Source organism: Paralichthys olivaceus, chromosome 20 (assembly GCF_024713975.1).
Source record: "Paralichthys olivaceus isolate ysfri-2021 chromosome 20, ASM2471397v2, whole genome shotgun sequence".
NCBI lineage: Eukaryota > Metazoa > Chordata > Actinopteri > Pleuronectiformes > Paralichthyidae > Paralichthys > Paralichthys olivaceus.
In genome coordinates this window covers 15,154,539-15,179,168 of record NC_091112.1, presented here as the reverse complement: position 1 = coordinate 15,179,168, position 24,630 = coordinate 15,154,539, and the positions used below count along the sequence as shown (strand labels likewise).

The 24,630-nt window shown below is 40.5% G+C and overlaps 1 protein-coding gene across 1 annotated transcript; it reads right to left on the bottom strand.

The window, feature by feature from the left end:
• Positions 1 to 4,442: 4,442 nt before the first annotated feature.
• On the bottom strand, positions 4,443 to 24,630 carry lpcat1 (lysophosphatidylcholine acyltransferase 1). The gene is made up of 14 exons (XM_069516800.1): positions 24,420 to 24,630; positions 17,261 to 17,400; positions 16,725 to 16,939; positions 15,465 to 15,577; positions 15,315 to 15,375; positions 11,194 to 11,252; positions 9,607 to 9,641; positions 9,324 to 9,378; positions 9,076 to 9,158; positions 8,829 to 8,954; positions 7,969 to 8,122; positions 6,883 to 6,981; positions 6,670 to 6,811; positions 4,443 to 5,748 (listed from the first exon to the last, which is right to left on the bottom strand). The coding sequence occupies exons 1-14, from the start codon at positions 24,504 to 24,506 to the stop codon at positions 5,615 to 5,617; spliced, it is 1,503 nt and encodes a 500-aa protein (XP_069372901.1). The 5' UTR covers positions 24,507 to 24,630; the 3' UTR covers positions 4,443 to 5,614.

Below are 24,630 nucleotides of genomic sequence, written 5' to 3'. Positions count from 1 at the left end.
CTAATTTCAACAATTTCTTTAACAAATCCCATTAAAAAGAACCAAAATGTGTTGATCTTACTATTGTAGTATTTACTGTGTATTAACAAAGGTTGATGTACTTTTTTATGACATCAATACTTCTCATATAAGTGAATATTCCCATTTTCTTCAAAACCAAATTCACAGGTCCACTTTTACGTAACTCGTCTATCTGCAGATCATCATGCTCCTAGATCTCTCACCAGCAGAGGTCCATTTTCAATAAGATTTCAGGAGCCAAATTATGGGATGGCTTTTCAAACGTGGCAAAGAACTGTTGTTCTATAAAATGTCATCTTCTTCTCTATTCGACATATGATTTGTTTGATTGTAGGAGTCAATACTCATAGGTTGTCATATTATTTTCTGTTTTCCAATTTAGTTTTTTCAACTTAGTGACTTTTTAACAAAGATTTAAGTGGAGGCTTTGAAATAAGCCCACTGAGTTACCTGCCTCCCCTTTGTCATTTTATATTATATTTTTAAGACGTTCCACGTGCACTGTCCTGCTGCTGTAAATACTAACTAAAGCAACACATGTATATCACTCAGTAGCTGAAAATAGTCCCTAATAAATGCACTTTTTCACCAGAAGAATCATAGATATCCTTAAACCAAGTGTTTGTACACAGACCCACAGTGCCCCCGTCCCCATCTGCAACATTTGTCATCACTGTAATTGTCCTTGTCAGACTGTTTCTCCTGGATAGAAAACCCTGCCTCCTCTCAGAGGTTGCTGACACGCTGTTCTACCTGGCTGACACTACATCCTGTTTCAACACTGACAATCGCATCAGCCAAGTTCTGATTTATTCTCTTGGTACTCGCCTTGAACCTTTCAGCCACAATCTCGCTCGGTTTACATCTTTCCGTCTCTGAATGCAAGTGTTGCCTCCTCCCTGCAGTGGCTAATGGACTCCATTCAGCACAGCGCGTCTTTTATGGTGAGGGTCCCTTGATCAAGTGTGCGTTTCCATTCCACATAGAAGCAAAACAGGGGGAAAAACATAAAGGATGAATTATACTTGTAAGGCGACATTCTGAGCTCAACCCATCGACCATCAATATACAGCACTCAGAGAGCGGGCGCATGCACAAATCCATTTGTCCACAGCTTCTTTTACCTGGATACCTTTTTAAGTTTAAAGGGTTTACAGCCACTCGTCAACAATGACCATTTTTTAAAATTCCACATTCACTCATGCTCAGTTACTGTGTCCTGAATCCTAATCAAATCTGACCATTGTGGCTGGGACATAAAGGAGAATGAACAAAAGCAATATAAAGTTCTTTAAAAAGCAGCACTGCCTGTGGGGTCTGCCTCTTGCTGTGATTATTAATTTAGCAGAATCACTGTGACTAAGACAGCAGAGTGATAAGATAAGATATGTGAATTATGTATAAGGAGATATTGAAATAGACATACATATTTGCATATATAGACAGTTTTAAGTATATAGGCAGATTATAAAATGCTATGTTCTGTACATATGTATATAAACGGGCATAAATGTGCCTTAGTATACTAAATAGCAGTAAACTATATTTTGTTTAAAGATGTATGTGTATAAATATAGGTATAAAATCACAAAAGTATACAATATGATGAATATAAAAATGGTATGTAAGTGTATTTTCAAAATAATAGGCATGCATGTGGAGCAATACAATTGGTTGACGTTAGACAAATTTGCAAAATGACATTTACATCAAAACTGGTGCAAGTAGCAGTTCTAAACATTGCAGCATTTAAACCGTAAAAAGCAGAGTGAGTGAGTCATTTTGAATCATGTTTCCCTCCTTTAACACCTACCTCACTCTGTTTTTGGAGGAGCCAGCACATGAAACCCTCCTGGGGGGAAAAGAGGAGTAAAGTCTGTGGTGTGAGGCCAAAAGCAGTAAGAGTGTAAAATCTCCACAGGCAGCCCACAGATGTTGTGCTGCTCTTCACACCCAACAGAACAAAGTGGCTCGGTCACATAAAAGCCATAATATTGACTGTTTTTATTAAATCTACACTACATCATCCATAAAGCAGTTATCTGAGTCTGTAGACTCTAACCGTCTAAGTTGTGACATATTCTTTCTTTCCTAATGTCTGACTTTACTGCTTCTGCACTGTAAGTGCTGTCAAAGTAGAAACAGATTTTAACTTAGGATGATTTCATGTACTATTTTTGTCAATGAACTGCAACCAGAACGTGAGGCTGAGTGGCAGCAGAAGCTGACATGTTTTTACTGATGTGTCATAAATCGCTCCAGCAAAAATACATTTCATACATTTTACACCAGCAGCGAATTCTTAAGCATAATCGTGTCACAGCTAAAACACCACTGAAAGGCAGAATGATTAAATGATGCTCGCTGAACAGGAGCTGAACAGACGAATCAAAGCCAAAACATATCTAGGATTACAGGCTTTTTTTAAGAGTGGAAAACAGATTCCCAATGGTGTCAGTTCAGTTTTAATTCTAGAGTTAGCTGTAGATCGCATAGAGAAGGTTTAGAGTTAGAGTTGGCAAGAGATCAAGATGTGAACCAGTAGGTTATGGGTTTCCTGTTGTAATGCATTACTGTTTTTTAAACTTTTTCCACTTTTTATCTATTACTTTTCTTTAAATATTTTACTGTTCAGGTCATTTTTATTATCCAGTTTTTATACATTACTTTCACTAAATTTCAACTCTTACTTTTGTTCCGAACTTTTCTGTTTAAATATGTTTATCTGTAACTTTTATTGAAGTAAAGTTCAACTGTTTACACATCACCTTTACAGTTCAAGTGTTAAATTATAATTTTTATGGAACAATTTCAGCTGTTTATTTGACATTTTATTGAAATATCTTAACTGGTCATCCTTTTCCTTTATTTATCTATTCCAACTCTTTATACATGACTTTAATTTAACAATTTAAACTGTTTAAACATAACTTTTCTTTAGCTATTTTAACTGTTTATCCAACAATTTAATTGAACTATTTTAAATGTTCAACCTTTACTTTCATTGAACAATTTCAACCATTAAAACAATACTTTTATTCAATTATTTCAGCTCCATAAATTTCATTTTACAATTTCAGCTGTTTATGTTTAATTTTTATATAATTATTTCAACAATTTATTGGTTCATTTTCTTTAAATCTTTCAAAATGTTTATGCAACAATTTAATTTAACCATATTAAGTGTTCATACAACACTTTTATTTAACTAGTTCAGCTGTTCGTCCATTCATTTTAAGTATTTCCACTGTCCAGCAGTTAATTCATAAGTTTTATTACTATCATATCACATCATTCTGTATTATTCACACATGTATAAAGCTTCTGATTGTAAATATTGTGAGTAGCGGGGCAGCCATCCACAGCCATGGCCAGAGAAAAGCAGACAGGCTAATTTCCAGGCATCTGCTATCAAGAGGCTTGTCCACTTGGCTTGTACAACTAAAATAAACAATCGTTAGCCGAGCTGAATCTGTGACCTTGCAAAGTAGTTACCACAAGGGATCTCCTGTGGATACTCTGTTATGTTTCCCCAGTTACAGCGACTGGGATTAGATCCAGGTTTGTGTTTACTGTATGGGGGGATTTTGCTTGGCCAGGACGGCTGCTGGAGATGGATCCCCAAATACTATGAACACATTCCAGGCCTCCTGTGTTGTGGGCTGCGGGATGCTGCTGCTGCTGCTGCTGTCTTTATGGCAGATTCCTTTGAGGCAGGAGTATCTGAGGGAGACTGCAGCGAGGCACCGCTCAATGAGCAATTTATATGTTCTCAACAAAGCTTCTTCTTTAGGCCCCGGAGGCAGGTCTTAATTGTTAGACTTGGTATCTTCACTCTCCCTCTCCTCTTTCTTTGACTGTTTTCTTCTTCCTCCTCCCACCCACCCTCCCTCCAGCTATTAGGAATTGGATTTGGAGCAGAACGATCCATTTAGTCTCTCTCCTCCATCTCCATCCCTCTCTCTTTCTGCTTCCACACCTCCTCTGCAGGTTTTGCTCATCAAAGCCCAGGCTTAATCTGTCTATTTTTACCTGGAGGAATGAAAGGAAGGGATGAGGTAATGCTTTTCCTGTCCGTCAGGTGGGCAGTGGTGCATGGGCTCTCTGGGGTGTAAAGCTCAGAGAACTAGCCCCACCATGTGGACTCAGAGGAGATGGAACTTTATGAAAGCAATGAAGAGATGTTATTATAGAGGAAAAGAAGAGAAAACTTAAGAAAAGGGATTCAGGACTGACAATGAATCTGAGTAGGTGAATACAGCTATGAACTAAATTTAAAAAAATGTAAAAATAAAATTCTAGAACCACTATTTTGATTCACATACAGTAAACACTGTAAGTCAGTGTGAGGGGAGTCAAACCCCTTCAAGACGAATGTGTGAAAGCAGAGCTCCACCTTGTGGCACAAAAGCAGCAACAGCTCAAAACTTAAAGCAATTTATTTGTAAAATTAGAAAGAGAAAAAAAAAAGAGTTTCAATTTCTGCTTTTAAGGCTCTTACATACAGGAACATTGCAGTCATACGTCCAGCATGAACCATTAGAGAGCGATATTTCAACCGGCAGAGAAACATAGAGGCTGAGGGAAAGCGAGGAGGTGTGTTATCTTCTCGGCTGACATTTTACAACTGAGAGAGAAATACTCAGCCCTAATGAAAACAGATTATTGATATTGACAAGTTGAGCCTTTTATTTATTTTAATATATTTTCCGTGTATATAACCTACACACCATATTATTCACCCGTATACATAAATATGCTGCTATTATCTCATAGTTATGGTAAACTAAGGATTCACATACACATTTCTCCCTCCTGTTAGTGTTAGTGTGGAAAGCTTCACAAATAACTGAGACAGGAGTGGTATTACTTTAAGTTTAACTTCCCATTAGACACTAGATGAATATGGGTCATGATCCTCATCAATTATCCATATTAAAACTTTATATCTGAGGCAGTGGGACAGCTGCTTGCAATGGCTATATTCTTCTGCTTTTGCCCGCCGTATGTAATGTTCTGTTTAGTTGTTTGACATCCCAGCATCATTAATGCATGGCAGCATTATCTTCCTTATATATATCAGTTTATTGTTTTACCTGAAATTATGTTTCTGTGGTTGTGCTGTATGTAAATGAGGAGCAGCATTAAAGGGAAATGTGCGTTTTTACCATTTGCCTGAGATCAACAACAGCACTTAACCCACAACACAAGGTCAACAACAGGGTTAAAAAGGGACCCTTCCTTTTACCTACCTAAGTTCTTAAATACCTGTACTTCATATATAAGAAAATAAATTTAAAATAAATATTATATTCACAGAACATAAAAGTATGCTTTATATCATAATTAAACTAAAAACAAAGGAAGGCAAAAAAAAAGGTTCAGAGGAGAAATGAAAGAAAAGATGGAGTTAAGATTCTGATTCCATCGTCTGTGGTCCACTGATCCATCGTCACACTTCATAACACCTTTATTATTCTCCTTGTTATTCTCCCCACTGGCACATAAAGGCACAGAGGTGCTAGGCAAGCTGCAGCATGAGGTGATTACATCAGACACAAAAGGTAAATAGAGCGGTCGGATATCTCGTCATTCAGGCGTCTTTGTCGTGGTTGTGGCCATTGCAGCTCTTCGGGGGTTTGATGCAGAATTTGCGTGGATGATCTTTAAAGTCGAGATGTTCCTGGACGAAGTAAGGATGCTGCAGAATAAAATGACGAAGTTCATCTGTAAAAAGACAAAGAAGCGTTGTTACTGCTGTCTGTGAACGTAAACAGTGAAATTAAATCCTTTTTTGAAATTTTATCCAAGGAGCGATGTAACACAGTGTTTCTTATTAACTATCTAGACTGTGGCAGCCCGCCATATTGTAGTTTGTCCTGACACAGTTTCATAATGAACCAAAAAGAAAAGTTTACACTCTAATAACATAAGAGATCACTAACTTCGTGTTTTGCTTTGTTGCTACATTGTGTAACTATGTGCAGCTCAATTTGCACTTGCACTACCGTCCATAAAGTTATTACCATCCACACAGGCAGTCAGACCTCATTACTTCATTTGAGTTCTCTCTCTCATGCGTAAACTTGTCTTTCACTCTTTAGTTTGTGTACCTGTCAATCTCAATCTGTTACGACCTGCACTTGCACCCCTGCTGCGGCCAAAGATTTTATAAATTCTGCGGTAGCGTCAACTTGTTAGTTTTATTTTTTGGTATGACCATGAAGGACCATGAAGATTTCAAATTTTTACAGAGAAGATTAACAACTTTCATTCATCTAAATCTGGCATTTTACTGTTTGTGCAGATGGTCAGTCTGCTGGCCTGTTTCATGGTGAAAGTAGAAATCACTTTACAAGGACAATAGAGGAAGAAACACGTGCACAGAGAAGCTTTGACGGTTTCTAGAAAAGACAGATGGTGGATGTAAAAGACCCAGGAAAGTCGACAACAGACGGTACTTATCCTTTTCAGTACAGCCAAGGAGAAATCAAATGTGTTAAGTGACAGCACAGAGGAAGAGGGAACAGAGACAGATGCTGTCAATCATCTGTGCAGGAGTTTTATATGAACCACAAGGCTGCAATTAATCCGACAGTTTTGTACTGATGTTTCAAAATTCTGCACTACCACGAGCCGGGGTCTCACCGTATGTGATCCTCTCCGTGTCAGGTCTGTCGAGCGATAAAAACAGACCTGAGAGCTCCACCTCTTTCACTCCCAGCATTATTTCCAAGATGGTGGCGAGGTCCTCCTCTTTGACGTCCCCGCCCTCCTCGATCTCATACATCTGAACAGCAACATGTGTGTTTAGAGCAATAATTTAATGCCGCCGTCAAACCAGATTGCAAACCTGCTCACCTTGAAGGCCAGTTTGAGGGTCTCCATTGACTTTGATGGTTGATGAACAGTGGACAGTGCAATGACAAAGTGTCTGATGTCTATCCGTCCATCTCCATGCTGAAAACAGAATGATCTCAGTGAGCAGGAGTGTCAGAGGGACAAATGTGATCCTACATAAACATGTTATGATGCCATTATTGTAGCAATATTATATATATATATATATATATATATGTGTGGAGGGTTGTCTATCTGTATCTCAATTCGTGATTATGCACACTCCGATTGCTACAATAGTGGCCCATCTGTAGCTTGGAATTTTTTTTAACTCAGCTGTCTGTACAGGTGATCTGATTTCAAATATGCTAAATTGTCTCAGCAATATGTTGCATATTGTCCACAGGGGGGAGCTGATGTGTCTCTGAGCCCAGCTCTACACATAAAACCTTCACTCAGTCACCTGTAAGATAGGAAGGTTTTAGTGGTTCTCAAATGGGGGTCCATGAAAAGTTTCACCCATTTACATTACCAGGATATATAGGTGTTCTGTGTTGACATTGTAAAAAGGTTTTCGATTCATATCAAATATCTTTCTAATACCTTTATCATGGGTTGTTCTAAAAAAATGTCAGTGTCAATTTTTTTTCAAGAGACATATATGATGCAGTCCCCACAATGTTTTCTATCTTGCATGGGCTCGTTAGCTGTCCTATAAAAAAACTAAAGCTCTTTTGAGAAAGAGAACAAGAAGACTAAAAAAAGATTCTAAAACCTGCACCTTCACACAGAAGTACAGTATACAACAATTCTAGCAGAAGAGAAGAGGTCATTGATGTTATAACCCTGCCACTGGGACCCTCTTCTGAAAGAAAAAGGTTAAAAAATAAAGACTGAACTACTACTGCTGCTGCTGCTACCAAAACTGTTCTATTGAGATTTTTTGTGGACCTGCAAGAAAATGTGAAGCTGCTTTACTGGCACATTGTAAGAATCACTGGCCCTCAGCTACAAATCAGATATTTAAACTTGTGTGAGACAGAGGACATCCTTTCAGCATTATGGTTCTAAAACCCTTGTTCAATAGTATTTGTAGCATTTGTTTACCTGGTCAAAGTAACTGTGGACTTCTGTGAGTGCGTCTGTAACTGGGAGGTTGAGGAACTGGGCAAAGTCGTCTAAACTCAGCAGCTCCCCCTGCAGCTTCTTCGCTCTTTTAGGCTGCTCATCTAGCAGCTTGTCTCTGGTTCGTCCTCTCAGCCTGTTGGTGTTTAAAAAAGTAGAGCACAAACAGTTATATAGAAATCACAATGCAACAATGTGAAGTTGACCACATGTGATACGTGTATGGAAACATGATTTGCCTGCGTAAACACAATATCCAAACAATTACAGCAAATACTGTAAATGTCTAATAAGACAAAGTGTGATTCATTCTCGCATGAACACAGCTATGCTATCATTCGTTCTGCATACTTTACATTTTGCCAAAACCCTTAGTTTTTGATAACTCCGCTGGAACTAAAATAAATGTCCTTCACTATTTATGAGCTGAAATGAGAAAAACACATGTGAGATTATCTTGTCACTCATTTACCAACTCTATCTTCTCCTTGCCTTCTCACCAAATAATCATATTTGTTCACAGATGTTTGATATTTTATAATTTATTCAATATACATAACAAAAACTGTATTACAGACGACAAATATCTACGTCAAATGTTTTATTTAATAAACATTTGTTCTTGGTAAAGCATTTGTGCTATATAACACCAAACCTTTCCTCATTTCATTTGAACTTATTGACTGATATTAGTCTTATGAGGAAAAAATTGCCCTGTGTTTATAATCCTCCCACAATTAGGTGTCAGTGTTCCTTCACCGTCACACCACTAAAAGTCTTGATTAATTGTCACCCATCCCTTCACACGGTCCAACCAGTCAATCCAGTCTCCCTTCACTCACCCCAAGCGACAAACCAGCTGGTTAAACTCCAGTAGGCTGCTGTAGTCATGAATGCACAGCGGGCCCTGTGATAGGCTGATCTCACGATCATCGAATGACAGGTCTGTGAGTGGCAGCTCCAGCGCCCTATTGGGAGGGAGGGAACAGTGTGCGTGTGAGGACCAACTTTTTTCAGATATTGATTGTTATGCAAACACACACACACACACACACACACACACACACACATACACACGCACACACTTACTTGGCCATGAGCTTTCTGACATTATTGGCAAACAAGGCCGGGTTTTCCTTCTCCTCGTTTGATGGAGTGTAAATAGGCAAATACTAAGGAGACATAACATCAACTTAATCATGTTGCCCTGTAATGAAACTGTCTTCTCATCTGCTGTGTAATTAACATGTAGCTACACATATCATATTGACAATATATGGCCAGTATCTTTAATTTCAAATTAATATTTCTTCAATCTGACTTACTGAACCACTCACCTCGATCTCCAAAGGATTATGAGGCTGACACAGAGTGAGCCATAGGATCTTGAACCTGGAAGATACAAGAGTTGGATTTGTCTTTATATTCAAAGAGAAAAATGGTATGAAGTGACGGGACTGAACAGATTGTACTGGAGATAATAAGTCCCCCTACGGCATACACAGGACACAGGTGTTGTAACTACATACTTAGCAGAAGCCAGTGGAAGCTGCATGTGTGTGCATGTGTTGTGTATGGAGCATGTAAGTGTGTAAGTCTGTAAAAGAAAAGAACACTTACGCTCCGGGACCTTGCCATGTCCATGTCACAGAATCCTGTGGAGAGAAAAAATGGTTCAGGATAAACATGGTTTTGTCAACTCCCTGACACTGAGCAAAAGACACAGTCAATATACTGTGTATATATATATATATATATATAGAAACACATAATTACTGCTCATTAGTGCCTAAATACTGTGATTCTCATAGTTTTGGACTAGTTCCTGACTTCTTAACTGGTGCCCACCTCTCAGATTCTGTGATTCATGATTCAAGTGAAACATAATGACGTGTGACAGAGACCGTTCACTTTTTGAATAGTTCTGGTTCTTGAAGTAAATGTTGTTTTCTTTATTTTAGAAAATCATGTTTGACCAGACAGTAGAATATGCAATAAATTGTCTCTATGATTATTTAAGAGGAACGTGATCTGCTGTTAAATCTCCCCTTTGGAAAATGAGAACAAACATTTAATGGTTATAGTTACTACTGTAATCTCTGATCAAAGGTCAAAGAACTGAGACCTGTAGCTGGTCTTAAATTGCTGTGGCTCAATTACTGCGGGTCACTATTACAGTCCCAGGAAAGAGCATCACCAGAGGCCAAACAAAACAGCCTATTCCAATCAGGCAGGCTTAGAGCTGCCACTGCTCCGGTAAATAACAAGGCAAAAAAAGATCAGCAGCATTAAAATCCCCTGAAGCTTGAATTCGACAATGATCAATTTGCTTGGACTAAGAAAACCAAGCAGCATGTGTGAGCACAGTTGTGGTAAAGCAGCACACAGATGAATCTGACACTGTTCAGATAACATCACATTTACAACAGGCACATGCAAGACATCTGGCTGCTTTCAGCTTCTCTTCACGCTCTCTGCTGTTGAACAGTCACAGAGGTGGTAGCAGCTAACTCCCTTTTCATTTGGCTCAGTAACAATCAGTATCTTGTTTAGTTTTTTCACATTTAGTGGCTGGTTGCAGCTTGTTCACTGTTCCATTTCTATCTGCAGACGGCCATTAGTTGCACGGTAGTTTGAGGAGCAGATGGAAACATGGAATGGAAACATGTCTGGTGGCGAGGAAATAAAAGATTCTGGAGAGGAAAGTACAAACTGAGGACAAGTCGCTCTGTCAGAGCATTGAATTCATGTTTCCTTCACTTAACTGCCTTGTCGTGCCACGTTGTCACTCTAGTTAGCACAGTGGCTAAACTCAGCACAAGGGGAAACAGTGACAAAAGCTTTCTAGGGAAACAAAGAAAAACTAGGTAAAAGGAGCTACATAATTCATGAGGGAGCGAGGAGAAGTGCAGAGAGAGAGACATGACACCAGCGTGTGTGTGAGAGAGAGAGAGAGAGAGGAGAATGAAATATCATCCACCTGAACATGAAGTCATTCAACACAAGAGAAACACACACTAAAGTGTGGGAAAGAAACCATTACATCACAGGTGTGGATCAGTCTGTACGTGTGTGTACACCGTGTGGGGGTGGGTGGGGGGGTAGGATGAGTCAGGCTAAATTTCAACTATGTCCAAGGTCACTGGTGTCACCGTGACGACCAGAGAGTGAAACAAGGAAGGGGAGGACTGAACGTCGGGTTTTTACCAGTTTGTTTGGGTAGCGCAGCACCACTGGTTGCACTGGGAGTCCAGGAATAAAAGCACCTGACAGACACAAGAGAGGAGGAAGACGTTAGCAGAGAAAAAGAAAATGTCAACTGTATAAACTCCCCAAAAAACCTGAGCCACATTACTATCTTATTCCTGTAAATATACTGAGTTAAAAAGCCTGAATTATATTGTCTTACTACACTAAACAGAAACATGTATTATTAACAAGGCCGGCTCCTTTAATCACACAGATGTATTGTTTCTTTTTTTCCCCACACATTTACGTGCCCCACACACAACAGAAGTATCCACTGGCTCTAACTGACTTGAGTGGCTTGTCCTGGCTCACAACCTCAGGCTAACCTCCAGCCCTCGCAGACAACGTCTCTATTCAAAGTCTATAATGTCCTGCTGACGACAGACGAGCCCATAGAGGATTCATACACTATTTATTACAGGACAAAGCCCTATTGAAGCCGCTGTGTGAGCGTTGAATAGATTAGAATGGGATCTTTTTATGTTACTAATGAGATTAAGGCTTAAACCTTATAAGGTCAATTGATTTTTTTTGGGCCACCCAGGTGCGAAGAAGGTGGGAGAAGTTTTAAAGACGACTGTGCTACTGTGTTAGCGAATAGTATTCACACACCCAGCAGACGTAGAGCAACATTAGCTTTGATTTGAAGTCTAGTCAGTGGTCACCTGTTGGATGTCCAACATTCAATTATTGGACATTTTAACACCCCAAGGTCTGGAGTAGACAATGTTCCCAACCAAGGTACATGTCTTACATTGCTTACATTTGATTTGGTTAGTCGTGGTTGTACATTGCAAATTAGGGAGCAGACCTTTTATACATACATGTCTTCATCACCTGCGTGGGCTGCATCTACCTATACTTGACATTGATTGGGCGATGGAAGTGCATGTGACGTCAGCTTGTTGTCAATTTTAAAAACTGAAAGTCTTTCTGTTGTGAAAAACCGATAAACTGGTTAATTTCATTGTAACAATCTGATTACTACCAGCATCACCAACCTCAGGTGCAGCACTCGACACTAGTTTGAATGCACCAAATTAAAGTCCCTTTAGGGAGCCGATGGGCCACTTCGATCTGGACCTAGACCACCTCTTACTGGTCGGACTACATTTTGGTCTGAGCTTACTCCGTGAGAATGGCTGCCTGCAGCTGCTGATAACAGAGCTGATGAGCACACTGAGCAAAAACAGTGAAGGTGTGGACCATAAAACCAAAGCTATGAGCTGAGAGATGCTAAAATGTTGTGCAGAGCTATGAAGACAGCAGAGTTGGGCTATATTTTTTATATCTCTCCTCCAAGCCATTATCTCTTGCATCACTCCATTGTGCATACTGGAACTTCAACTGGTGTAGGCCAAATATATTCTTTCAGCTTTTGTTATCATTATGAATATTTTCACTAGGATAAAACTTAACCACCACATCAGACCACATCCTCTCGTTGAATCAGATCAAAATAAAGTGAAGCAAATTAACGTTAAATCTGAGGAGCTGTAATTAATAAGGAACAAGTGAATAAAATAGTACCCGCCCCGGCGGCCCCGCATATTAGTCTGGCCCCACATGAGACTATGAAAGAACATGAAGGAGCATTAGAGTGAATACATAGAGGGGACAGACAGTGAGAGAGGGACGGGGATGAAAGTGACTGCTCTATTTAAATGAGAAAAGGACTGGAGGTGTTTGTCAATGACGTCATGCACAGGTGGTCCCATGCACGTTGGACTCACACACTCTCTCTCTCTCTGTTGTGCCTGGAGCCAGTGAAATGACATAACCAGAGGAGACACATTCAGAGAGCACTGGCACCACACAACAGACAGATCAAGCTGGACAAACATACACACCCAAAGCAGTGCAGTGTGGGACCAACAGGGCTTACTGGGAATGACAGAGTTACAGACTGGAAGAAAGGGGATTATGGCAGGCAGGAGAACAATGCCTCACACCACACACCACACACAGAGGAGGTGAGTGAAAAAGAAGCACAAAAAGACGGGTGCAACAGTTGGCGTCCCATTGAGGTGTCCTCTAGCGAGACGCTGAACCTCCACACCGGTTGGGCAAAGTCGAAAATTAATTTGGCCAGACATCTACACCTGGACTTGGCAGCTCTGCAGCCGACTCCATGCATTAGTAATAAGTTACAAGTCCAGGCTCACTAAATGAAATGAATGCTCAACAAAGTGATCCCACACAGTCGCTTTATATAGACACAGACACAGCCCTGAAGAACCACAGCCAAATACTGCTTCGAGCTTTGCACCTTGTGTCTACTGCTCTGGAGGATAATTACACTCTTTTTCATCTTCAGGTAATGACAACTGTAGCCACAAGACAAATGATGCTGTTTTGTAACACAAACTGACAAAAAAAATCATAGCCTCAAAACTGTGCTATTGAAGGGGTGCATTATTGTGCATGTGTTAATCATTCCTCATCTGTGAATATATATAAGACAATGATTCTGGAGTTACAATATGTGTGGGTAAAACACGGTCGACACCATGTCAGCACAGGAAGTGTATCATGAGCAGCAGCAGCTTCAGCACATCATCTGCATGCATGAAGACACAGTATTGAGTGTGGGTCACCCACATTTCCACTCAGAGATCAGTTGTGAGTCATTCTGTGTAGACAGCAGACAGCTGGGTTGAGAAGCTCATCAGATGCATGTGACTAAACAAGAGGGATGACACACACTGTGCGGACACGCTAGAATCTACTGTCGTGCTAGCAGCTCTGTGACACTGTGCAGATGCAAGGCGACGCTTTGAGCTAAATGTTGACAGTGTGTTGACAAATGCTGATAGTGACAGATACGACTCTATGATGTTCAGCAAGTATAACATTGACCATAATCCCCCACTTAGTTTAGCCACATGTTAGAATGCAAACATGAGGGACGTTACAAAAATGGATTAAAAATGCATGTGAACTGAAAGATGGAGTGAGGGATCTCAATCATTTGAAGCTGATTTGATTCAAACAGTTGTGAGGTGATGACAATGCACATGAATTATAAAATGTAGAGATTTGTTGTCATTTGATTTGATGAACTTATAAATCTTAGAGATTAGGTTATGTTTTCAGTCTAAAAGAAAGGTATCATTATGGAAAATGGATGAGCAGGAAGATTAAGCACAGCGTATTCCTCAGGGTGATGTACCTACAGGGAAATATGACCCAACTCTGCCGCTCCCTTGCATTCATGGAGCTTGATTCAGCTGCAGCTCAGCTTTTACGGTTCACCCCCCAACTCTGGATTTTTAAAGAAACAACTATTTGCTAACTAGTTCATCATAACACCTCAGTGATGATATATCAATGTTATCATCATTGTATATATCTATAGAAAGTTTTAACTTGTAGCGTTCATTTATTTGGTTTTTGGGCTTTGTTTTTAGCCATTACTCATGTTATTCTTACCATTCATTTTATTCTATGCCATTACTTTGAATGACATGTTTTTTTATTTGTTGTCTTAGACTTTAGATTTTGTAGCGTATCATTTGCTGCCTTTGGTTTTAAATTGAATTGTGTAATTGTGTCCTTGTTTTCTTGTTTTCATTTGTCATCTTTGTGAAGCACTTAACAGCTATTTTGAAAGTTGCTTTATAAATATACACATACCGTTATGTCTCAACTTCTTCAGAAGACATTACACTAAGATTAATTTCCCTTGTATTTGATTTAACATTAACCATAACTACAACTTGTCAAACCTTCACCCAACTTTAATCTCTCATAGCTGGATCCATCTCCACCCATTACAATTCTCCTACAGGAAGAGAAAAAACACTCTGGCTTCTTTGTATTTCTGTAACATATCCCAGTCGTTCTGGCCCACTGTCGACGAAAGGAACAAATCGTTGTTGAAACTTTAGCCATTTCTGTTGTGTAGGTTACTGAGAGGTTGCTATTGTTGTGTCCCATAGTGAAGAGGATGTTATTCTCACAAAAAACCTAGACCTAACCTTACCCTAACTCACTTTCACTGTGTGAACAGCTTTAGGCTCCAACAACATGAGTAACACCTGGAAAAGACAGAGGGGGTGAGGGGTCTGAACACATACCAGCCTTGAATAAGATGAGACCCGACCTGTTGGTGCACGTCCCCTCTGGAAATATCATGATCTGGAACAAACAAATACATATTAAAGTGAGCGTAGGTGTGCGTGTGTGTTGTGTGTCATTATTTTGTGTGAACATTCATATTCATATACCTGAGGCCACTCCCCTCCAGACTGTGCTCTCCGCTTAATTTCCTCTACAGTTTTTTTCCTGGAGTCCTGGTCGGACCGAAACACGAACACTGGCCTGATGTAGCTGATCAGAGCTGGTGGGGAGATGATGAAGAGGCAGATTTAAGATGCGTGTCAGAACAAGGGTGAAGTTAAGTTCATCTTCAATTTGAAAGCATTGATTAATCTTTCCCTGGACTGACATTTATTGATTCATTTTAGCGTCATGTTGAGAGGATTTTGAGAATTGATTATCAACATTTGACTTTAAAAAATGAACATGCAACCAATTTCCAAATGGAAGCTACAGTAGATGAGAGGAGACCATAGAGAAGCATGTGGAGCAGTAAGGGAGTCAGTGAGGTGTTGTATGATATAATGTTCGATTAGTACCAAAACATATACCCATATTTACACACATTTGAACCCTGGAAGCCTCAATGCTTCCAAACATGAACATGTCCTGCTGCAGGGAGACACTGCTCACTGGAGTTTACAGTAAACATGGTGGTTTTTAGACTAGGAAAAGCTCAAATACTGTTCCAGTGATATACATTTTAAATTTCATTTATAGCTACTGTAAATGTTTCTATTACAGTTTCAGATTTTAATTAATTTTTAAAACTCAGAATAATGACTTTTTAACATTTTAATTGCGACTATAGTATTCAATTGTCTGTATGTTAAGTGGGTCGACGGATTTTCAATTTTCGTACAGACCAACTCACTGAACACACAAAACACACAGGACTCGTTTATACAGGTAGTGACAGCGCTTGAGTTTTTTACAGCAGCACCATATTTAAATGCAGTTAATTATCACAGAAAAATGCATCCACATCTGTTTATTCAGGGACACATGCAATGATCATTTTGAGGCTGTCCTGAAATCGTATCTACACCCACGTGCAACATATGGTGCCTGAATGCACTGTATGGTTCAGTGAGCAATTAACTTATTTAGAAAACCTTGATGAAAAACAGGAAACTGTTATTCAGTATAATAGATTTTTATATATATGTAAAAAAGCCAGATCATTCAATTTATAACTAAACAACTTCAACATGTGAATTTATTCATTTCACATACTACAGTGACTCAGATGTTAATTGCGAGGAGGCAAAAATGTCTTTTTTCTTTATTTTTCATTAAATGAAACCTGCTGTAGGTCATTAAGGCACATCAACTGCTCTGTTCATTTCTTTTCAGTAAACCCATTGATGGAAATATGCTGAACTCACTGCCCCAGATGGGAATGCTCCCGCTCTCCAGTTTTGCGACGATGGAGCACATGGTCATGGTGACGGGGATGGCATCGAAGTAGGACGAGTGCGGCGCCACGGTGAGGATGGGAACTTCGGAGGGTGCTGCCCGTTCCCCTTTTACCTTGATCCAGTGGAACCCTCCGCAAAACCACATGGCTCGCATGATCACTCGTAAACAAAGATCTATAAACCTGGGACAGTCGATGCAGAGATTAGCACTTTCAAACCTCAGCAGACACAAGAATCATTTTCAGTGGACGCTAATAAACAGTAGATAATCCTGCAGTTGTCAAAAGGCTTGTTTGCTCAGCTCCGCTTGACAGAACAGTGTCGTGTAATGCCCTTTAGTCTTAGTATCATTCAAGCTCACTTTGTCTTTCTAGAGTTTTGAGGACACAATGTATACTGCATTGCCCCTTACCCTTACTCTAACCTGAACTTTCAAATGTCTCAACCATCTCACAGCCCTTTGAAGAAGCTCCTCAAACCAAACTCTTTCTCCACACACACACCTCCTCCACCATGGCTGAGGCTCCATGACAAACTCAGAGCGGCCCAGGGAGGCTGTGAAGGCGAAGGGCCACGCCAACAGCATGAAGAAGGACACCAGCAGCAGCCGCACGGGAAACACTGTGACCGACATCAGTCCGATCTGAAGGAGACAGAGGACGAGAAAGAGGATGTGTGTGTGGGTATGTGAAAAAAGGTAAAAATAATACACGATATACATAGTCACGTTAGTACATTCTGCAATTTCAAATGTACACATACTGTACATACTGTACATTCCTATACAAAAAAAGGTTTCCTGCACATCCTACAGGGTCTAGAGGACTTAACACACACAACAGTCCAACTCTCATACACACACTCACAGACACACAGAAAGTTTAGTCATGTTCAGTCATGTTCTAATCACACTTTCCTGGTAAGAAACCCCAGCGCTTACAGGCTTATATGTCTGACATCTACTTGTTTATATAATAACAAGATACCTACTAATTGCACATATTGATGATTTATATTTGGAATGTAGAAAGTGCAGTCAGTCAAACATGTCTGCATGAATAGATTCTGCATGTTAGAATATGTAGAATATGTAGGCAAACTAGTTTCTAAAAGGTGTACGACTTGTTATCCACTGTCTAAACTCACAGACACAAAATATTGTCTAGTTCCCCCAAAGGCCAATTCCTCCCCAGATAACTGCAGATGGGCTCAGAGATTGTCTCTAAACCATCTGTGAGAATGTCCAAAACTATGTCTCCTCTCAGACAAAGCTCGTCGTAGGATGGAGTGTTAGGATTCTTTCTTCGAAATATGTATTACTTGTGAAACCTACACTAAAGTAGAACTTAACAAGGTGCTCCACATTCCTCATTTTAACAAAGGTGACTGATCCTCTGATATTACCAGTCAAAAATGACAAGCAGCCAAAAAATTAAGACTTGATTCTTGTTAAATTACGACTTTATTCCCCAAATCTCCAATTGTGTCCCTTTAAGTTTGTCCTAAAACTCTGTCTTACTCTCGCAATGCATTTCTAGTGGCAATTTATATTTGCTGAAAAAAGCTGGCCTTTTGTGATCATAAAAACATAAGATCTTTTGTTTATGGGGTAATGCCAGTGAGATCTCACTGTAAGGCAGGAAATACAGGAAGTTAAGGCAACTCTGCAAGTAGCACATGTGGCTGACTTCATCCTCTGGTCATGAGGTTTAAGTCTTGTCACTGAAATAAAGTTTATTGAAGCCACACACAAGACCTGTCATGGCTTTTCTATTACTGCGTAATGAGAGAGATGTGCTGTGTGTGTGTGTGTGTGTTCTAAGAGTGTCAAAATGTCATGGCCTGCAGTGTAAATTCGGACTGTGTGACATTTAAAGCTCCTTCCTCCTCCATGTCCGAGCCCCCACTCAATCTCTCTTTTATATTCTCTCTCTCTCGTTCCACTCTCATCAGCCTCCCCGTCTGCTTTACAGTAATCTGTGGTCTCAGGGGAATCCCTCTCCTCAATCCATCCATCCATCAATCTCTCACTCCCTGTGTCTATTTGCTTAGGTGCACCTTCATTTATCATGCTGCTCACCCTTCAACTGCATTCCTCCTACTTTGCATTGATGTGCTTTCTGTCATCACTCTGGGGAATCATATCTAACCCCCTCCTCCTTCTTCCTGTCCTGTCTTCCCTTTCTTCATGTGCATCTCTCTCCCTGGATGAGCCCAGGTGCACACAGCAGGCCTGTATTAATAAATAAGCAGTAATGGGGTTGATTTATGACGCCCCTCCCTGCCCCCCCACTCCGCCTGACGCGCAGCGCACTCATCACCAGAGCTTAACGAATCCATCTGGGAAGATGTGCTGACATTTTCTCGGGAGGCGGCATGAGAATGAGCTGGGGCGGGGTGGAAGCGAGCAGTTTCCAGTGTTTTATGAGAGTAACAGCCCCTTCCACAGCTGATGATTTGAATTTTTGCGATAGAAAATACACTTCAGTAAGCTGGGCTCACTCATATCACATATCCTCACTCCAATATAAAAGCCACTCAAAGGTTTTAAGGCAATATACTGTTACTGTGCTCCTTAGCGTTGAGAACAACAGTGGTAAAGGGGCCCTGCGTCACTTTGACACATGAAGATAATTTGACTTGTCATGAGGAACTCTGCTCAGTTTGTAAATAAAAGTTTCATTTTGTTCATCTGTGGCTCTAATGAGAGTTTTTTTCAATTGTGAGTAATGATGGCAGCTTCTCAAAACTGAGCTGAGGTAGATTTTTTTCCATTGTTTATATTTCATTTACTTTGGATCTCCATTGAATTCAGGGAAATAGAAACGCAAAAAGACAAATATCCTGTTGTATTATCCTAATGAGTGTGTAGACAAAAGAGAAGCAAATGTCTTTTGACCTGAGGGGAAGATTTTAATGGTGGCCTCTCTGCAGTGTGTTAAATATTCAGGAGACTCTGGGAAACCACGATGTTCCCATTGTCTCTTCACACACAAACACACACACCTTCTGTGTGTACGTATGGCATCCATAAAGCTGTCAGAGGCCATTAAGGCATCATCCACAGCACTTCCATTGTCTACAGACAAACACACACACACACACACACAAACACACACACACACACCAGTCAGTCAGTCAGTCAGCTGGACTCTAATGCACACATATACACACAAGTGCATCACATGAAAAGGCAAACATCTGACATATAGCATCACCTATAATGCACAGTTAGCACATGCATACACACTGAGGGTGGGGCCTCACCAAGCAGAAGGGACATATGGTAAAGCTGAAGCTGCAGGGAGCCATCAGTCGCACAGCAGTAAAAGGATGTTGTTATTGGTTTTGCAAAATCAAATCATTATTTAAACCTTATTTGAAATGTTTGAATGAATGAATTATCTGCTGGATTTAACTTATCAAAATGAAATAATTCTCTAATTTACCAGTGAAGGTACTTTTCTGTTGGTCTAAGTAAATAACCCTGGTGATTTCATACTGATAGAATCACAAGTGACATCGACTCTAACAAAATGTCATGGCTGCGTTCAGCCTGGACAAAATGTAGCAAGACGTTTATTTAAACATAGATGGGGATTCATTGAACATGTGATATGCAAGCATTGTAACTATGGCAAATGAGGAGATTCCATTACCATTACCATACCATTCTTGTCGCTGTTGTGGAGAAGGTAGATGACATGGATTTAAATACACGTTTGATACTTCACTTTCTGCAGACACTGTAACATCAAAACGCGTAAAGGAATATGTGGAAACATGAGAAAGGAGTTGTGGAAATCCACTTGTACAAAAACCCTTTATGTAAGTTAAGATTGAAAAGCAACTTTAACAAATATATTGTCCAACATTCTCAGTTAGTGCCATACCAAGCAGCAGCTGCCGCATTTCAAGAAAACTTGAGAATCAATTGTGTGGCCTGCCTTTTATTACTAAAGGGTTAACAGACATGTAGCTACTGTTTAGTCAATACCTCTGACACACCCACCAAATGAGAGAAAACGTCCCTTTAAATCCTGTTGCACACTGTTTCTGGAAAGCGTGTCGTTCAACCAGGAAACAATAACAAAACTTTGAGATCGAACGTGCCCCATCATCGGGAGGTCTGAATAAATGACTTTATAGGAACTGTAAGTTTCCAGTGTTTTGGGATCTTGTCAGAATATCTCCATAGCTGAATTAATTCAGGCAATTTTTTTTTAAATCTGTCTCTCGCAAGCACTCCAACATTATGAGCATGGAATACTATGTCACTACTTTCACCCCTAGCACAGGTGAGAAGGGGTGATGTCGCTGGCCACTGGGGGGAAGGCTGGATCTGCTGTTGTGCTAACCATGTTCTGTATTGATTCTAGAGCTGCAACGATGAGTCAGTTAATCAATAACCTGGTTGGGAGAAAATTAATTAGCAATTTAAAAAAGACATGTGATGCATCCAGGTTCTCAAACGTAATAATTTGCTTCCTTTTTTCGAAGTAAATGAAATATTTTGTGTTGGGTGAACAAAAGATTTGTCAACCTATTTTTTGAAATAATAAAATGAGAATGTTATTTCTGATTGATCGAACTAAATTTTCAGACCTTCACTTAAACACATTTATCTGTTATTCCGTTACCGGGCAACATAACACCCAACTCCCCTGAGCATCATGGCCCAGCATACTTCTAACTGCTCTATACCCTGTGGTGGGGTCTAATGTCTCCTGGCTAATTGTTTTTAATAAACCACGGTTGCAGTCGTACAGATGAAGACCAGGTGACAGGCAGAGAGTGAGGTCAGGCATTTGGACTTAATGTTATATCTGAGAAATTTAAGGGGGCCTCTGCAAAAGGGACCTGGAGGGGGCCCTACATCGAAGTAAACTCAACTTAAAGAAACAAAACAGAAAAATATATATTTTTAAAATATATTATCACACATTTAGACAAACCTCTACCGCTAGTAGCACAATGGGATTTTCCTAACATGGAGTCGTTGCAGTCCTCTGTATATAGCCGATCATAGAATTTAAGGGGGTTCCCATTGTTGTTGTTGTGGACTAACCTCAAACAGCCATTCTCAAGGCCACAGTCAACTGCCAGCTTTGATTACCTTGTTGAACGCCCCTGGTTACACTTATTTATTCGTTTTCCCAGAAGTAAAATTGTGGGATGATTGTGTTTTGTTTTTTTCTATCTTTATTCAAGAGCATGGTCTTTCAGTTTGAGAGCAGGACTTATTGATTTCACCTTCAGATTTTGTAATGCTGCTCTCACTCAAAGCCCTGTGCTCTCACTGAAATAACCCCTGCTTATGTTTACATTAGAGCTCAAACTATGCACTTGCACCCAGATATTTTGCCCTGTTCATTAAATGTCTGCTCTCTGACTACTCCTCTGCTCTTGGATTATTTTTCTGTGCTTTGATTTGTGTCTGTTTTGAATAAAGATAAGTAATAAAAAAACATAACTGCTGAATTTATTTTCCAACTGTCTTTAGAAGGCCTGTGCAAGACACTGAAATAGCCAAAAATATCAGTTGTTGGATAACTGATTGATATCTGAGAGGGGGACCCAATCAAGTTGGTAGTCATGTCTGTGTGCTGCAACGCGACTCAGCTGGAGTTTGTGCTAATGTCTGTTCCACTCGCTGATCTAGTCGACCTGCATTGTTGCTTCTCGTGTTTGCTAGAAGTTGGATCCAAAATACTGGCAGGAAGACAACGTGCATATACGTGTATATGTGGCAGCACTTATATAAAAAAAACACACAAAAAGCAGACACACACCCTGAAAGATATGCATGTCATGCAGTCTTACACATTTAAAGCCTGTGGCATTAAGGAAGCAACACTTGTGTTCAGGCAGAGCTTGTGCTTGTTTGCATGTATCTGCATTGGTGAAGTGGAAAAACACACCTCACTGCTACACCAGAGGCAGCACGAGGAGTGAAACAGACTCTGGCAAACACATGGTCCAGCTTAATTTCACTGGACTGCTGCTGCTGCTGTCGGGCACAGACGCACAACTGTTTACAATTTACTACAACTTCCAGTGGGAAAACTGACAAAGAACTAAACAAACTAATACAGACATTAGCACTGCAACAACAGTGCTGGGAAAATGGTGAGGACGAACCACAGACGTCAGAAGTATCTTCATGAAGCTAAGCTGAAAAGCGTGGTGACTTGTCTCAGTGGAACATGTTGGGAGCCGACGGTGCCAACATAAAGGGACATTTCCTGTGCCTTGTGCTTTGTATGTTTTGCTGTGAATGAAAGCAGGCACCTCAGGGCCCTGAGGCTGTGGGGAAACAGATGAACCTGATGGAGGCAGAGCAGATGGAGTGCACTTCCTCCTCTTCCTCATGATTGTACAATTGCTTCCACAGAACAGAAATCAGCTAGTTTCAGAGGTTCAGACAGCTTCTATTGGGAAAGAATGAAGACTCAACCCCAGCTAGGTGATATTATCCCATCTGCTGGTCAGTCAGACTGTGTTAGCAATGTGTCACGCTGTCAGTAGTCCTCCCCAATCACGAGGTATGAAACCCCATTGATCCATCGGCTGATTGATGAGGACACCGTCCTCCAGCAGAGAGATTCCATTGATTTGAGGTTGATTTAGGGCGTAGCCACAGGGGTTCATGTGTACCACGACCAGCAGGATATCTCACCTCCCACCTGCATGGTCATGTTTGGCCTCCAGCAGATGCCTTGCTTTATCATGTGCTTTGCGATCTCCTTCAAATGTGCTATATCTGAGTACGAGTCAGGACGGCTTCCCCACATGGAATGTCCCTAATTAGACAGATCATAAAAAATGACTTTGACCTAACTCCACAACCCCTAGTCACTCTTGTTGTGACATCCTGAAAACTGATCCACTCTAATAAGGAGTACCGTGAGTTATTTTAACAATGCGCTCTGTATAACGAGCACATATGAAACTTGGCAAGCCTTCAGCTTGTTTACCCCTGTGCTCACAACCCAGCGAAAACACTGTGTGCCTGTGCACACACTCAACTGGATGAGTCAAAAGAAACAAGAAACAGAAAAGTGTTGACTGACAGGCGGAGAGCGTGGGAGGAGGTCCAGGTCATGTTACCCTGATTGGCATGCATCAGTATGACAGTTACAGTAAAGTAATGTATGGGCTTCAGCTGCTGGGCGGTGTAAATCCATCCAGGGAAATGTGGGGTAGTGGCTGGTCACATAATGACACCACATGGTTCAGATAACAACGTGGAGGATCAGCATGGTGCTCTCATGTCATAGGTTACTAAAATAAAAGTGAGACCTTAACTTGTAGTATACATTATAGCAGACTGTGAGAGAGTGTGCAATCTGTGGAGAGACTTTGCAGAAGTAATGCATGTTTAGTTGAACACATGGCTTTTGTCTATTTGGATTGTTTGCTGTGAGGACCACTTAAAGGCCAGTCATGTTCTAATCTTTATGACAAACAGGTAATCAAAGAGAAACCACATTTCCCAGGTGATATTGTAGCTCTGCTTCTGTGTTTTAAAAGTTCTTCCCTATGTTTTCTTTGTTTTACAACTACAATATTCAGATCCCCCTGTATACAACACCCACAGGAAAGTGAGTATCTACTCACCTCAGAGTGCAGAATGATTTCTCCTGCATGTTCATTTCTTACCTTGATCTTCTCTGTCATGGTGAATCTCAGCTTGTGGATGAAGGGGTTTCTTCCCACTCTGGAGGGGCGACTGCTTGACAACTTCATGGCCGACAAACCTTCACACAGAGGGGTCGAGGTGTGTCCACTATGTCTCGGGGTGTTACGCGGTCCTCTGCAGCGCTCACTCCAGCTTCCTCTCCCCGGAGCAGAGGCACTGATGCTGGACGAG